The sequence below is a fragment of the Haliaeetus albicilla genome, chromosome 13 (genome assembly GCF_947461875.1).
Source record: "Haliaeetus albicilla chromosome 13, bHalAlb1.1, whole genome shotgun sequence".
NCBI classification, from domain to species: domain Eukaryota; kingdom Metazoa; phylum Chordata; class Aves; order Accipitriformes; family Accipitridae; genus Haliaeetus; species Haliaeetus albicilla.
The window spans coordinates 42,878,703-42,895,844 of NC_091495.1; the positions used below are offsets into that span (position 1 = coordinate 42,878,703).

Below are 17,142 nucleotides of genomic sequence, written 5' to 3' on the forward strand. Positions count from 1 at the left end.
GGAGAAAAAAAGACAAAGAAGGAAACCAAGAAAACCCCTCTGGAAAGGCGACTGGCTCAAGCCAGGATGTGCCGGAGCTACCGGGGGGAGGTTTTAACAAGCCAAGTGCAGCTGGAGCAGATCTTACCATGGGACCTTCTGCAGAGCAGAAGCATCTGATTTAAGCACATGACGGTGCAGTGACACCCAAACACCCTATGGCAGCAGCCCCACACCACGGCTACCCGCAGCTCTGGAGGGGGACATAAACCTCCTTCTCCCCAATTTTCTTACACGAAAGAGCTCCAACCTTGCAAATGCAATCTCACCCATTTGGTTTTTTTTTAATCTAAACAAACTTTCACAGGCCATGGACTTCTGTCTTAGAGAGGCAAAGCTGCTGTGTCTACTTGGTGTCCTACCCATAATGAAAATACTGCTGCCCTGCTGCAAAGATCACCTCATATTCAAGCTGTTTATTCATGAGGCTGTTCAAGAATTCAAAGCTTTTTAAAAAAAAAAAAAAAAGTAGGATAGCTAGCAGGATTTGCAGGTTGGTAGGTTAACTTGGGACCTGGAGTGGAGGTCAGAGAGCGATCTGGGAGCATTTGCTTAAGGTAGCTCTTGGAGCTCACAACAGATAACTGGGTCTTTGTGAGCTTCCTTCTTAGGTGAGGAAGGGGAGAGGGGAAAAGCTCCGGCCGGGATATGAGTGGAGGGGATGGATGGGCTGGGACACCTCATGGACCTCATGTATTTGGTCAAGATGGTCCCCTCCCGTTGTCTCTTTGTTACCAAGAATAAGCATAAAAGCCACATCAATAAAAAACCCCAAAGGGCTCCTGTGCAGAATGCAGGGACATCCCTGGTGTGCGAGACAGGGGACCAGACCTCAGCCAGCCACACAAGGGAGGAAGGGGTTAAAGGGGCAAAGATCTCCATCAAAGCATGCTGAGTTTCACCCTGCGCTCATGCATTAAGTTCATACATTAAACCTCCACTGCCTCCACCCTAACGGCCTCTCCGATAAACCCTGGCCCTGTTGGTATTTCTCAGCGTAGCCCTGAGCAATTCAGCTCCAGTAAGCAGAGCCCAACCCAGCTGGGCAGATAATTTTGGTTTCATTTAGCATTTTTTCCACTCCTGGACTTTGACTCACAGGTAGGTGTGCAGCACAGCCACCCCAACACAACCCATGCCTGGCATTCACTGCATCCTGGCACACATGATGGGATGCTCATGCTGCTGCCTCTCTCCCTTTGAGCGACCTGCATTATTGTTCCTTCCCTGCTACATTATCTCTACCTGTAGGAATAAAATAGCTTTGAGACCTCTACAGCACGCTCAAATTAGGGTGGAAGTGGGCAAGGGGTTCAAAGAGCTCCTGGAGCACAATTCAGTAATTCTTGTTTCTTCAGGAAACCACCCCAAAGACACACAGCAGAGAGGCACTCTGATCTCCTCGTAGGAAGACCTGGATGGACGCTCAATCCGACAACCCCACATGCAGATGAATGGTGAATTTTCATTTTAATCCCCCACTTCCACCATTTTTCCTCCCCCCAAGCTCTCAGCAATGCTGTCAACAGGAAAACAAGTGGCCCTCCCTTTTTCCTAGCCCATCCTTTGCACTCACTGCCAGGGAGCTGGTGTCCAGCCAAGTTGGAGGAGAGTGCAGGAGGGTGGATTTTCTCCTTTTAGGGAAAAAGTGGGGAAAAGGAGGAAGTTTCTTCCATTTACTGCAGGAAGCAGCAGTAGATGCTACCCAGAAGCACCCTCATCATCTGCTGTTGATCATGGCACCTTCTCTTCCCCCTTCCACAGCTGGTCGGGCAGCAGCATCCCACGCAGGCTGCTCTCGCTGTGGGGGATCAGAAGGGGCACCACTGGGCTCGCTCTTTTCCAGTCTCTGCTGCTCAGGGGAGGCAGGCTGTGCTGGGATCCGGGCTGCATCCTCCTCAGAGCCTCCCTGTGGGTGAAAGAAGAAATACAACAGGAGAGATCCACAGCTGAGCTGTTAAAAGCAGTTTAAACTCTATCTTAAGGTCAGGTCCTAAATAACCCTGCTCACTCCCACACGTACGAGGGACTGAACTGGTCAAGAGGAACGGGATTGCCGGTACAGGGTGATCGTGAAGCAGACTGGAAACCTTTCAAATCTGCTCTCAGCTGAAACCTGTCTCGGCTCCTTCCGGCTGCAGGGTTAGTTGGTCACACAAGGGCCAAGTCTGCATGTGCAAATTGAGCACACAAAGCTTTGAACACAAACCACTCAGCTCAAAGTGTCGTTTTTGTTAAAACAAATTTTTTTTTTTTTTTTTTTTGGCAGAAAGAGGAACTAATGTGCACTGTTGTCATCAGGTTTCAAAGCAGACCATACAAAGAACACCAAAAAAAAAAGTGAAAACTCAATGCTTTTATTTTTAAATCCATTTATTGATTTCACCACACAGAAAAAAAAGTACAAAGAAATATAAAAATTCTGATCCTTCAAAGCAAGTTGCATTTCACTGCAGCAGAAAAAAAAACATTTGCTGAATCAAACCGGCAAGGCAGCTGGCCTAAAAGTAGTAACATTTGGCAAAAAAACCTATGTACCGACAGATGCCATCCGTTCAAAAAACATGTTTTGTCCAAAGGGAAAAGGTTACACACACCTTGACCCATTTGAAACACATTGCATAAATTTAAATACCATAAAAATGAACAAACTGGGACTCATTCCCAGAGGTTTCACACAGCTTGGACAATTACAGCGACTGTTGCCAGAAACACGCCGCCCTCGGGAACTGCTGGGCAGGAGGAGATTTAGGGGGGAGTCCCCTCGATTTAGCCTGGTGTGAGCTCTGCCTCTCCCCAAAACCTGCACTTCCCAGGCACCGGGCATTTCTGTTTTGCCAAAGCCACACCAGGCACCAAGCAAACCAACAGTTCCCACGGAGACCTGATGTATGACCTCGTTAACCTGATGAACGAGCCCATGCTCAGTCCAGCCTGATGTTTGAGGTATGACGGTCCTGCTCTCCAAAGAACTCACTCCCTTCGGCTTGCTGTTAATAGCTAGCTGCTGCTAACGGGGGTGGGATTTCCAACACAACTTGGAATGACAGAGGACTGAAAGACATTTGAAAAAGCTCACGGGATAGAAAAGCAAGCAGATGGTGAAAAAAACCCTTTGTAAATTATTTTTCAACTAAAAAAATAGGACAAAGCAGGAAAACAGTGCGCACACTCTAAAAATTCAGGAATGAGCAGCTCAGAAGCATATGGTATTTCACATGTTGGAATGTTTTTTTTCCCCCACTGTCATTAGACAAAAGGCACCCCCTCCCACCCCGCATCCTGTCCATAAATCAACCACACAACAGTGAGCCTCAGACTTATCCTATGGGATCTCTGAAACAGTGGAGTCTTGTTGCAGGAGTTCCCACCCTTTTCAGAAGGCACATTTCCCCGAAGGGTTATGTTCCCAGACTTGTTTTCCTTTTTCTTCCCTCCACCTCACACTCCTGTTCTCCAAAATAGCTTCTGCAAGTACTTTTAGCATCAGAAAAGTTTACTACGGAAACCTTGAAAGCTATTTAAAGCCAAGAGGGACTTTCTCCCACTCTTTGTGCTTGCTAACAGCCCACAAAAAGAAAAAAAAGAAAGAGGATTTTTCTTTTAGGAGAGGGTCAAGCCCCTTCTCCCCTCTTACATGGGGAATGAACCGCTAGGAAAAGAAAAATACAGCTATAGCTTTCATGTCCAGACAAGGAAATGTCTTTGCCCTTGTCAAACATGACTATCTTTAGCAACCACAGGGCAGATTACCAATTGTTCACAACCTCGGGAAGGCCGGAAAAAGGCCGGCCTCATCCCCTGAGTCGCTTTCGCAGCCAGCTGGAGGGAAGTTAACCCCACCAGGATTCTTCCTGTGCAGTCAGTCAGCAAGTGCACGGAGAGGGCGACTCACGTACGGCTGGCATGAGCTTTGGGCATAAGACGGGTACCCGTGTGAAGAGCTCTAGATGCCTCATACCAATTTTTTTTGCCCATATTGGAAAAAACAAAAGCATGAGCCAGGCAGGCACTTCATGCCCTCTTGAGAAACATCCCATCTCAAACAAACATCTTTGGAGTAGAACTACAAAAATAAAAACAACCTCACAGCTATAACTTGTTAATCAACACATTTTGCAGCCTTAAATATAACCAGTACGTCCCAGGCCCTAGTTTAAGTGCTCCACAGTAATATCGAAGTGACCAGCTCAGCGACAAGCAGCCAGTAATGTGTACACTCAACCACACAAAACGTCTCAAAGCCAGGGCCAGCAGAGCCATGGAAGAGCAGGAAGAGGTTGTGCCGGTGATACAATAAGCCCTTTCATATGTCAGTCACCTGCTCAGGAGGTGACCTCAGGGAGAAGACGCCCTGTGGTGACTCACAGGCAGAAAAAGACGGCGCCCACGCTGTGGGCTACAACGGTTTCCCAAGGAGAGAGGCGCTCGGCAGGCACAACGCTGCCAAGGCTTGTGCAACCCAGGGGACGAGCAGCCCCCTTGCCTCTCAACTGGGCAAGAAAGCAGCACTTCTCCAGCAAGAGCCAACGCTGAGTGCTCAGTCGTGGCGAGCTCTACAACCAATGGAGGCTCTATTCCGTGGAGCGGAATACTCCAGGGCCTCAATACTGCGTTTTTGAGGAAGAGGTTTGAAGGACTGCAAGTTTCATTCATCACAAACCCTTCAGGTTTACCGTACATTTTACATTACCACATAACTACATTTTACAAGGGGGAGGAACGCAATCTTCCAAGGCAAAGTCTGCTGCAACTACACTGCAGCAATTTGGCACGAAGCTTTCTAAGCCTAACCTGCCCTCCTTCACAGCATCAAACTGCAACTGTCACCTTTAGTGCAAACATCTGAACTCTGGGGATTGCGAGGGAAAAGACCCGCTTGGAGCATAAGACATGCGCGAGGAAATTTAAGCTACAACCCAAGGGCCAAAGACTACTCCAGCATTTCCAAAGATGTGCATGAAAGAGAGAATCTAGATGATAAACTCTAACATTGTCTTCATCACAGAGAGAAAAAAAATCAAACCAAATCAGAGTCCTTGGCAGATCATTTCCAAACTAGTGCAATCAGTCACGCTTTGAACTTTAGCATCCAAATACAACGGACAGAAGAGGAGAACGTCTGTGTCTCAAGCAAGACTGTGCTGGTTACAAAGGCAGCTCTATGACTCTGGAAGGGGAAGAGTCACATGGCTCATTTCACAGGCAGATATTTTTTTTTTTTTCCCCTCCCAAGAGGTGACGTCAGTACAGTAGATGGCAAACTCCATTTCATTTGGACACAAAAGTTCTGTCAAGTGCTGGGGACTGTTTTTTCCTGGGTCACAGGCTAGAAGCCAGATGCCCAAGCGGAAAACGAGTTCATCTTCAGGCAGCTGGGAAAGGAGAAACATGTTTCGAGGAAGTGAGAGGTTTAATGTTACCAAGGTGCAGGTGCAAAATTAAAACCATTTCCCCTTCTTCCTGTTGTCTGAAATCTGAACACGGCAGCACAACTACAACTCAGAGCGTTACAGCAGGGGAGTCGGTGGGTGTCCCAGTGTTCCTGCATTTTCATTGCCAGCTGTCATTATTCCGCTGAATATCCGAGGAGGAATCTAGATCTGGAAAGGCACAAAGAAAGGTTTAAAAAATTTGAAAGCTCAGCATTGCTTTTCTACCCTGACAAAGCATCAGGGTTTGAGCAGGCTGAGCATCTCTGATGTGCTTTCAAATAAAAACCAAGCTCTTTCTAACTGCCTGGCTGCTTTACTGTGCCTCAGGGACAAGTCAGGAAATTCTTGGCAAGGGAAACAAATTCCCAAAATATAGGTGAGACTAAATAGGGAAGCTCAAGCAGGCAAATTGTCTCTGTGGCACTCAGACAGCTTCCCCAGCCAGACATGGCTGCAATTCAGGAAGGGAGAGAACTGAGCTTCCACTCCCAACAGCACACAGTGCCTCTGCAGAGCCAAAAGCAAGCCGGATGACACTGCCTTGAATTTATATGCAAAATCCCTAATGGCATTTGAAAATGGATCGTCACCGATCCCCCAAATGCTGACAACCTTCTGAAAGACTAAGTTTCAGCTTCGGGTGACTTTTTAAAATTTTCTTCCTCCTCTTCCCACTGCAAAAAATAACTACAGACACTTCTGAATTCAAGGACAGCTGGTGAAAAAAAGTTTCAAGGAGAAGAAGAAGGAGACTTCTCCCCATGCCCTACCCTTCTCCCGCTAAAAACTTTGAAAAAGTCATTTGAGTCAGTGACAAACTATTCTTAAGCACACCTGACCTTGAGACTCAAAAAATTCTGCCCCGTGTTAGCTCTGCCATCATTTCTCAACATTATTGCTTCCACTTTCTGGCAAAACCCTACCTCCAGACTAAGAGAGGGGTTTTTGGAAAAAAAAAAAAAAAAAAAAAAACAAACCTGCTTTCTATACCAACCAAGTAGGGGCTTTGTGACCGTTTCTAATGTGAAAGGCCAATATATCGCATTTACAGCGTACAACAGGCACCGCAGCCCCTTCTCTCAGCCTGCCCGGCTCCCGGGGTGAGGCAGCACCCGTTTCAGGTAGATCTTACCTTTTGATCCAGTCTCTGATAATCGCCAGATTTGGGCCGTCGACCACTTTTTGACCTTTTCCCTTCCAGAGCAAAAGCAATGATCTTTGGAGAAAGAAGTTGGGATAAGGTGAGTGGGACAGTAGTAAGCAAATAAGCTCTTTCTCACTTCAAACACAGGCACTTTCTAATGGGCCAAAGACCAGCTTCACTTAACTCCTTCTAATGACCACACTTCATCTGAAAAAGCACTCAAATAAATGCCAATATTTAAACCCAGCTAAGATTGAAAGCAAGTGATAATGAGGTTTGCCTTCATGCAGAAAACAATAAGAATTTGTTCTCTTTCTCCTACCTCAAAAATAGCTTTGCAGGAGGAACAAAAAAAACAGCAAAAGAGCATTTGAGTTGCATCCTCCCATGCAAGACTATTTAAGAACAAGTCTTCCGCAACCTGCTATAGAAAACTCACCGTGATCGAACAAAATACAGGGTAACTTCACACCTTATCCTTTTCACTTCTCTCAGATGAAAATAACCACCAGAGATGAAGCTATCCAATTTCCAGAGATCTGACCCCTTTCCTAGTTACAACACCCTCTCTGCTCCTTCCAAAGCTGTTGAGACTGAGGCTCAAATTAATATTAATCAAACCCACACCATGCAGCAAGGGGGAGATATTGGTGAGAAGCAAAAGTCAGGGTGAGGGGAAAGGTCTTCAACCAAGCAGGACCCAATCTGCAGCAAGAAGAAAGGAAGCTCCTAAACCACAGGGGAGACGTCGAGAACCTGGGTAAGGAGCACAGCCACTCACCTTGCGTTTGTTGTGATACGCAATGTATAAGGCAGCAACAATAATAGCCGTGGTCACCAGGTACGCGAAGAAGTGGCTGCTCTCTGACTGGTCCCTGGGGGGAGAAGGAGCACTCTTCTCTCTCTCCTTATTAAAGGAGGAGGCATCACTGCCTTTTTTAGCCTCATCCTCTTCCTCTCTGGTGCTTTCTTCATTGTCTGAAAAACTGTTGCCCTCAGTAGCGGAGGACTGTAGTAATCCATTTTCACCTCTCAGTGAGCCCATTTGATTAGGCTGGTTGTCAACCTGGTTATTGCTATTGCTGCCCTGGTTCTTGTTGTTGTTCTGGTTCTTGATGTTGCTTTCCTGGTTCCCGGTTTTGGTGTCCTGGTTGTTGGTCTGGTTTGTGTCGCTGCCCTGGTCCTGGCTGTTGCTGTTCCGGTTGTGATCCTGGTCCTTATTATTGCTGTCCCCGCCGTTCTCCCCATTCTTCTTGTTGCTGTCCCCGCCGTTCTCCCCATTCTTCTTGTTGCTGTCCCCGCCGTTCTCCCCATTCTTCTTGTTGCTGTCCCCGCCGTTCTCCCCATTCTTCTTGTTGCTGTCCCCGCCGTTCTCCCCATTCTTCTTGTTGCTGTCCCCGCCGTTCTCCCCATTCTTCTTGTTGCTGTCCCCGCCGTTCTCCCCATTCTTCTTGCTGTCCTCATTCTTCTCCCCATTCTTGTTGTTACTGTCCTCATTCTTCTTACTGCTGTCCCGGTTGTTGCCTTCGTTCTTGTTGTTGTCCTTGTTCTTGTTGTTGCTGTCCCGGTTGTCACCCTGGTTCTTGTCGCTGCTGTCCCCGTTGTTCTCCCCGTTCTTCTTGTTGCTGTCCCCGTTGTTCTCCCCGTTCTTCTTGTTGCTGTCCCCGTTGTTCTCCCCATTCTTCTTGTTGCTGTCCCGGTTGTCACCCTGGTTCTTGTCGCTGCTGTCCTGGTTGTCACCCTGGTTCTTGTCGCTGCTGTCCTGGTTGTCACCCTGGTTCTTGTCGCTGCTGTCCTGGTTGTCACCCTGGTTCTTGTCGCTGCTGTCCTGGTTGTCACCCTGGTTCTTGTCGCTGCTGTCCTGGTTGTCACCCTGGTTCTTGTCGCTGCTGTCCTGGTTGTTGTCATCATTCTTCTTGTTGCTGTCCTGGTCGTTGCCCTGCTTCCCACCGTTGCTGCCTGAGTTGTTGCCCTGCTCCTGGTTGTTGCCAACCCCGTTACTGGGGTTGCTAGGCTGGCTGTTGGCCTGGCTACCAGTGCTGCTGCCTTGTTTGTTGGTGGTTATTGCGTTGCTGTCTTGGCCATTGGTCTGCTTCTCCGGGCTGCTATTGTGGCCAGACTCATCCATGTCTTTCTGCTCCTTATCCATCATCTCTCTGTTATTTGTGTTCATTTTGGAGCTTCCCTCGCTGGGTGGATCTGATCCAGAGCGCGGCTCTCTGTTCCTTCTGGACTCATCCAGGTGCTCATCCCCCTGGGTTTCCTGGCCATTACGTGCTCCAAGCTGGAGAGATCTCCCAGTATCTGCTGCCATTTTGCTGGACTCTCTTTGGTCTGCCTTCTGCTCCTCAGCTGTCAGCAAACACATAGAGCTCACAGTCACCGCCCACCCCTGCAGTCGGAGTAAGCAGCATGCCCGGCTGGCTGAGGCACCTCCCCGGCCAACATGGCCCCACCACTGCCAAAAGCAGAAGGAAACTCCCCCGCAAGGGAGACAGGTGAGGGGAACAAGCCCGGCGGCAGGCTGCCCCCGAGGGAGCCCCGCCCCCCCCCACCCGGGACTCCCACCACACGCAGGAGGGGCCCAGCAGCAGAAGAGCCCCCCCAAACCAGCCCCGGCCCGAGGGCGAGCGCTGCCCTGGCTTCGCTACTCCCGTTCCCCGGCACTGCGGAGCCCCCAGCCCAACCGCTCCCCCTCAGCGACCCCCCGCCCCGGGCCGCAGCCCTCCCCGCCGGTTTCGCCCAGCAACCCCCGCCGTGGCTCCCCCGGCCACAGACCCCTCTTCACCGCCTTCCCCCGCCCCGGGCACCCCAGGGCCGCCCTAGCCGCCCTCCGCCGGCCTCTCACCTTCGGCCCGGGCGGCGGCGCAGAGCGCTAAGAGCAGCAGGAGCAGCCGCAGCAGCATGGCGGCCCGAGAGTAACAGCGCTCACCGCCACCGACCGGCCGGCCCACCCGGTTCTGCTTCCGCTAGGACAGGTGCTACTTCCGGGACGAGATCTCGCGAGAAGGAGGGCGGGAGCGAGAACGGCCGCGCGCGGGTTTGGACGGGGTGTGAGACAAGGGAAGGGGCGGGGCTGAGGGGATTGGGGCGGGGCTAAAGGCGGCTGGGGCGGGGTTTAAGCGGAAGAGGGCGGAGCTGAGGGGATTGGGGCAGGTCTTGGGGCGAGCCGGGGGCGGGGCTTGCAAGACGCTGAGGCGGGGCTTGTTGCGAGACGGAGGCGGGCTTAGGGAGGGTAGAGGCGGGGCCTGTGGGAATCGGGGCGGGGCTTGTGGAGAATCGGGGTAGGGCTAGGGGGAATGGGCGAGTGCTCGGCCAAAATGGGTGGTGCTTATGCAAATTGAGGGCGGGGGTTAACTGTCCGCGGCGTGTGCCCGGCGTGGATCGCACCGCCGGCCTTGTCGCGGGCACGGCTGCCTCAGCGAAACTGCTCCATCTTTGGGGTAAAAGCAGCATTTTGAGATAAAACCTGCCATTTTGGGGTCTGTTTCCAGGCCTTGACAAAACAGTGCTGGGACTTTGTGAGCAGCGACCCAAAACAGGGTCATTGAGATGCACTTGGAGGGCCGGGTCCTCTCCGCCCGCCCCCGAATTTGACCCAGTTTGGATGGTGGCCTGGCCCTGTGGCTGCCCCCGTCTTATGGGGGAGGAAACAGTCCGTGGCAGGGGGGTGACTGGCGAGAAATCGGGGCTAATTTCCCTTCCTTTGGTTCAGGACCGCTTCCCAAAAGTGCTCCTGAGGACGACAGCCACATCAGGGGAGTGTGGCCAGTCCAATGGCTCCGATGATAACCTTTTATTTTTCTTTTCGGACAGGCTAGACATGTCCTGTTCAACTACACGTCTTCCCACTAGCAGCAGAAAATCAGCTTTTTGCTCTCCACGGGCACCAAGGACTATTTACTCTTTTCCTCTGTAGATGATTTACCTGTTGAAGACTTATGTCTCCCTTCTCCAGACTGAATGTCCATAGTTTCCTGTAGGTTGTGTTCTTGCTCTCTTCTGGACTTTCTCCAGGCGCTCCACACCTTGAAGGGTACTGCCCAAAACTGGGGATGATCCTCCAGCCTGTTCAGCAGAACAAACATAAGGATTTCATCATGTGTTACTGCTAATCCTACCTATCTCCAACCTCCTTCTCTACTGCCTAGAATAGAAACTGACCTGTACTTGATGCAGATAAAACCAAAATGTAGAAAGATCCCCAAATCCACCTATCATCCTTCTACCATGGTCTGAGCAGCTACAGGGGTCTGGAGCCCGTAGTTGAGCTCCTCAGGTGGATTTGATGTCCTCAGGTCCATGAACCACGAACCTACCATAGCAAGTCAAGGTGGCTGTGGCACTGGGTGTCCCTGAGCTGTTTGATGTCATCTGTGGTTGTCTTCCAGCTGTACGTCACCTGCTGTGCCCAAAAGTTGTCCCCACCTGCTGTCCAAGACTTTCTCAGAGGTTTTGCCTCCTGCTGTATTCCTTTTCCAGCATATATCTGCTGAGCCATGGCTTTTCGGGGTTCCTGGGTTTTCCTCGTGTTTATATACTGCTACGCAGTGACCTTGCACAGGTCCGTCTCCCTCTGTTTAGGGATGTCGGCACAGGGTTACATCATTTTTCAAAAAGTTTTATCTCCAGCTTTTTCCCTGCCTGTCCTTCCCAAACCAGCTAGACCTTTGATACCAGTTTTCCAGATGCATGAATTATGCCATCAAGTCTCTGTAATTTGGTTTCTTACTAACAATGCCAATCTTTCCTCCCCATCATCTCACTTCTTTCCTTTTAGATCAATGGATTTGCCTTCATCTCTGCCCAGGATGAACTTCCTTGGTGCTTAACCGCTCCAGACCATGTGTGCTTCCCACTATTGCTTGGTGTCACGGGAGCTGTCTCATCCATAACACGGCATCCTACAGCGCTGAGTGCTGAAAGACAAGCAGCAAAGTCTCACATGTCTCCAGAAGGAATCACAATAACATCACGAATTCGTTAGCTGCTCCAGTCAGTCCATGTAACACTAAAACACAGAAAAATATCACGATGTCATTTAACATGCAAACCAAATGAGTCCCGCACAGCAATAATACTTTGGGGAATAATCCTGACTTGGCCTCAGAGCATGATGGATTATGTGGCTGATTTTTCTTCTTTTTTTTTTTCCAATCCTCTATTCAATTCAATACATTCCAATAATCCTAGCAGCTCGGTTCTGCCCATGCCTGCCTTTCTAAGGAGACAGAAGAACAGTTGGCCCAATGCTTTTACTGAGATTTAAAACAGACAAGCGAGGCTATTTCTCATGCCCAGCCAGTTCGGCTTTCACTCACACCCCTGGAAGTCAAGAGTAACTGAACAGAGGCCAAGTTCCTCTGGATTTACAACAATGCATCTGGGAACAGAATTCTGCCCAAAATACCAAGTACGAGGCTGACATCAGCTCAGCGCCTGGTGGCTCACACCAGGCTCATTTTCCTTCAACAGTTTTCTTGGCTAAAACGTGATAAACAGGACCAGCGACCTTACCTAACCTTCGTGTGGCTGCACCCTCTCTGCGCAGCCCGAGGAACGGGAAGCTGCCATCATTGTGGACAAAAAGGAAGTTGCTTCTGGCTTCAGCATGATTACACGGATGTAGACTAGTAGGAGGAAAAGAAGGAGGATTGAGGATTATTATCTGTGCCTGCTCCAAAGCAGAAGGAGGAATTCTCTTTTGGTCCGACCCAGCTGCTTCCCAATGTGATGGCAGCTACTGGTCCTTTATTGCCTGAAAAACAACTCCTTTACATTCAAACTTAAGCAAGGTTTTGGTTAGTTTCCTAGTCTGGTACTGTCTCTTCTCATAAATCCTTGTGGGATGTCACTTTTTGGGGATGACTCTTTCTGAGAATAGCCACAACAGCCAAGAACAGGGTGGACACACAAATCCGGCCTTTAATTTAGCACCATCCAGGGCATTTTAGCATGGTGTCCCAAGGTCTGGTGACAACCCCGCACTCAGAGATAATAAAGTCCTCACCTTGTCAGGAGGGTCTGCATCCCCCATCCTGTCCCTTTCCCCCAAGGGCTAATCTGGTCAGGATAAAGGATCAAAAGGAGAAACAATTAGCAAATGGAAGAATTTAATGATGCTAATTAAAATGTATTAAGTGTAGCCACTGCCTCTGCACCAGCTGCTTTGGCAGGAGCCTGGATTCTGCGGAGCGCCAGCCTTACCCCGGTGCGGAGAAGGGAAACAGGACATCTGGTGCGCCCTCCCCCCCGGCCCCTCACAAAAAAGCAGGTTCGAGGAAACCTTCGTTTCATTTGCTGCTGCTCGCCGGGTTCGTGGCGGAGCCCCTAATTAGCTCCATCTCTGCAGGAGACCCCTGGGACCTCATTAGGCATTTCAATTAGTGAATAGCCAGAGCTGCGTGGAGGGAGAGGGGGCTGGGGGCCGTTTGATCAAGATGGCTACAATTAAGCAAGCGGACAGAGGTGACAGAAGTAACCCCACTTCCAAAAAAAAAAGTGGGGAAAGCAGCAAGCTGGCTCCCAGATGCTATCGGCACACCAGAGCAAGGTCTCCCAGAAGTTTGCTCTTGACAAGCTCTTAACGAGACGTTTGCCAGCTCCCGGCAATAAAAACCCCACCATAGCTGCAGCAAGTTTAGGGCTGGGCTCATCATAAAAATGGCACCTTTTAATTGAGATTTTAAACCTTTTCTTACTGTACATCATGTTTCTGGACAGGGACGGACTCACAGGTGCATCCTCCCATCTCCCTGTGCCATTCCTGGTGCTGCCTATGTGCCGCAATGCAGCCCAGTGCTCAGCTGGAGTATTCCCATCCAGGAGACATCAGGCACGTCTTGAACTTCATTTCACTCTGGGAGTGGGTGGCAATGATGGTGAATGTGTATTTCCCAAGAACGCGGCCACCCAATTCCACCTTCATCATTCACCCGGCTGCTCCCAGCTCTCCCACCTGGCCGTATTTCCTGCTGCTTCTTGGCCTTTCTCCATGGACCTGCACACTGGAGATGATGGTGAACCCCAAACGAGTAGGTCCACCTCACCCCACCTCCGCACAGCTGTGGCTTAGCCCCGCGTGGTGTTCATACCGTCTTGACCTGTGCATTCAAACGGCAACGTCTGCCGCAGCTGGGAGAGCAACGGGGACCCTGTCATTGGCACGACATCCCCTATCCCAGCTGTTTCATGCCTCTCAGCTAAGGCAGAATCTGGCTGTCCCACCTCTCCCTGCTCTTTACACCATGCTATCCCTTCCTTCTGCTGCCAACTCTCCGTGGGACACCATTTCATTCCCTCCCTGACCTTTTCCCCTTTGTTGGATGTGGTTGAGATGCACCCTATGAAAAAAGTAATCTATGATGCAGGACCAGGGAGGGTGCAGTGGCAGACGCCTCATTTTCTCAGGGGACCAAAGGAAAAATCAGGAATCTTTGGCCGCAAAGTTGTTTTTTTGTTGCAAGTTTGAAAAGTGAATTCTTCTAACTGGGAAATACTGCTACAGAGCTCCCCAGGACCTCCACGCATGGCTTGCTCCTGCACTCTGGGCTGCCTGGCTCGATTTTAGCTCCCAGGTCTGAGGATAAGTTAAGCATCGTGAGAAATGTAGTCCAAAACTTGTCCAAAAAAGAGGAGAGGGGCTACCAGACCTCCTTGCCACAACAGCCCAAACTGAAACACGCTGGATATTCAGTTTTTTCTGCAACAAAGCCCAGAATTTTCCTCTTATTGAAGCACCTCCAAGAGGACAAAGAAAACCCTGCTAAGGAATGAGTTTTCTATTGATAATCAGTCTGCATGCAACGTTTTCATCTAGCTGCACCGCTGCAAGCATGAGGATATACAGATACCACGATCAGCTACCTGGTTCAGATAGCTTCAGTGTGTTCATTGAGACTGGAGCAACATGTAACTGGTCTTGCCCTCTTCTGCAGGAGGGGCGAAGCCAAGAGGGTTTTGGTGGCCAGTTGCTTCTCTTCTAGCAGGGGATAATCCAAGCCTATCTCAGTTTAGGAGAACTGCGAAAGCATCAGAACAGATGTTCCTTTTCTGTATGGGAAAATGCCGAGTAAAACAAAGAAATATTCTCCTGCTGAAGTCCAACATCTGTTTGAAGCTGTCTGGCTCCGGTTCAGACTTTAATTCTTGTGACAGGTCTCTTCATGCCTTTAATTTCCCATGAAATCTAATTCAAGAAGTTGTTTGTCTGCAGCCTGCTCCTGGTGTTGGAGAGAGCGAGGCTGCATGCGATCCAGACGTTCCTTGCAGAAAACCAGTTTCTTGGAACAGCCTTTCTAAAAAAAAAGCTATGTTTTGCCTCTTTCCAAATGATGGCCACGCACGTTTTCGGTGACACTCTAATCCTCTCAGTCCTGGATCTCGCACAACCACGCAACATGCTATCAGGATGCCATTAATTAAAGCATTGTGGCTGGTCCTCTTGGGTGCTGTTGTGGAGCAATCGTGCCCTATCCCAGCATTTACAAATTTGTGCTTTGAAAGCAGGAACTTTAAACAATTTTGTGCGTGGAACAGAAACGCTGACTGAGTTCAGGGCTGTCTTGGGTGCAACAATGAATAAAAATGCTCCAGGTACTTTCTCATGCTTAGAGGCTTTGGTGGTCACCACCAAGAAGCTGGTATGCAGGAGCTGGGTCTGCTGCAGGCTCCTCTCACTGCTGAGGCTCTCAACTAGCCGGGACCCCTTAAAGCAAAGATTTTGGGAGCTACCACCCAGCTGGGATGCTCTGAGCTGTGAATTTAAGCTGTCACTTCCAGTCCAGAAGATGATCCTCCGCTGGGTGGGAGAAGTTGTGCTCCTGCTGGAGGTACTGACACTGTTTGCAGAAGTCATCTGGAGCTTTCACAAGGTTACGTGAGCTAGTGTTTGCCCGGAACGTGTCCCTGGTGCTCATGCAAGGGCTCAAGGCTGTGCTCTTGTCTGCACCCATAGCTGGAGGCATCACTTGGCTGTACTTTTTTGGTAGTTCCGCCCAGCTCCAATATGGAAATAGGAATCCTTGAATTCAGGTGTCATCCACTGGGGTTACAGATGCCAGCATCATCCCATGGCACGCACTTGTCTCACACAACATCTGGTAAATGCGGCTGCCGTCTTCCTTAAGGACAAGACACCAGGATGGTCCCTTTTCCCCTCTACCTGCAGACGGACATCTGCTGCTGCTCCAGTTTGCTAAAAATACTTCCCCAGTGGCTTCTCACACCAGCTCAGCACTGGAAAGGAAAAGAGAAATGTCACAACAGGAGGCGAAGGCATCATTTATTCCACCAAATGAGCAAAGACACCCACCAAAATGAGAGCCAGAGGGCCAGCAGCCACAGGAAGGGCTCAGCCCATCACCGATAGTGATGGATTGAACGTTGCCCACCACCACGGGCTGGGAGCCTGAGGACACCATGGTCCCCACAGCACAGTACTGGCACAGGTAGAGAGGAGCCAGGCAGGGTCCTGGGAACTGGAAATTAGCCAAGAAATTCAGAAAGGGGAACAAAACAGGACTATAAACACCACAAATCACCTTTGGGCAGGTGCAGGTCAGAATTAAACCTGCAAAAGAAAATAAAATAGTGACTTTCAACAGGAAAACTTGGAGGTAGTTTTTTTCCTGTTAAAAAACCAGTGAGACAAAGAGTCTTGATTAGCTCACGTGTCAAACTGACAGAAAACTTAAGATTGGTTGAAAATCCACTGGGTGATCCTGGGTTGCTTTTGTGCAGGTCCTTTTTCATCCTAATCTGTCTTCATTCCTGGTTTGGAAGAAGCTGGCACAGGGCATCCTGCAGTTCCTGGCCATGAGATACACACCAGTAACTCGCACTCCTTGGCTTCTCAGGCACCCCCCGACCTGGTTTACCTAATCCCCTGCATCCTGCTGCCTCTATCTCTCCAGCAAACCATACACTGCCCACTCGCTCCATCACAGGTTTGTGTTGGACACCCCAAAATCACCCTGTACCCATTGATGGAGTCATCTGGGTGGTGCTTTCAGGCTGGGGCCATGCCTGGCCCCATGCACCGCTCTGGGGCTGGACCGCAGCCCCACCCCGAGATGCTTCCTGGGGCACAGTGACACTGGTGTGGAGAAGGTGGTGATGGGCAAGGAGCGAGTGCTTCCCCCACTGACCACGCTCACGCAGCAAGTTGCAGCTGTAGTTTTATTTCCTTTTGTGAAAAATAACAGGGTTTCAAGGGGAACCCCCCCCACCCAGGGCTCAGCCCCAGATCCTGCCCACCCCAGCACGACCACGGGAAGGAGCAGGGCCGACGGTGCAGCATCCTCAGGGCAGGATCCGGCTCCTTGCCAGGACGGAGCGAAGGCAATCACCGTGGCTGGGAGCAGAGCCACAGGACGGGAGGACTCGGGAGCATCCAGAGGCACCGGGTCGGTAGCCGGTGTTTCTGCTCTTGCCTCCATGACAGAGCGCCGGCCCCAGCTCAACGCCCGCCGCATTCGGTGCTGGCATGCCCATGCATGGGAGCACCGTGCCATCAGCAGCACC

The 17,142-nt window shown here is 50.3% G+C and overlaps 1 protein-coding gene across 2 annotated transcripts; it reads right to left on the reverse strand.

Annotated features, from left to right (window-relative positions):
• Positions 1–2,394: 2,394 nt before the first annotated feature.
• On the reverse strand, positions 2,395–9,622 carry TGOLN2 (trans-golgi network protein 2). Of its 2 annotated transcripts, none has more exons than XM_069801247.1 (5): positions 9,467–9,622; positions 8,425–8,970; positions 7,400–8,142; positions 6,607–6,690; positions 2,395–5,642 (listed from the first exon to the last, which is right to left on the reverse strand). In XM_069801247.1, exons 1-5 carry the CDS (start codon positions 9,522–9,524, stop codon positions 5,637–5,639), a joined length of 1,437 nt encoding a protein of 478 aa, XP_069657348.1. In that variant the 5' UTR covers positions 9,525–9,622; the 3' UTR covers positions 2,395–5,636. The 2 variants fall into 2 exon arrangements, with proteins under 2 accessions (XP_069657348.1, XP_069657347.1); XM_069801246.1 differs by having other exon boundaries at positions 8,326–8,970.
• Between the last annotated feature and the right edge of the window lie 7,520 nt (positions 9,623–17,142).

Bases quoted from the DNA above. Each gene is read 5' to 3' on its own strand.
- TGOLN2 (XM_069801246.1), bottom strand. From the start codon at position 9,524: ATGCTGCTGCGGCTGCTCCTGCTGCTCTTAGCGCTCTGCGCCGCCGCC. The intron at 8,143-8,325 runs GTGACAACCGGG...ACAAGAACGAAG, and splicing joins CAGCAGCGACAAGAACCAGG to GCAACAACCGGGACAGCAGT. The intron at 6,691-7,399 runs GTGAGTGGCTGT...CTTTCTCCAAAG, and splicing joins CGTATCACAACAAACGCAAG to ATCATTGCTTTTGCTCTGGA.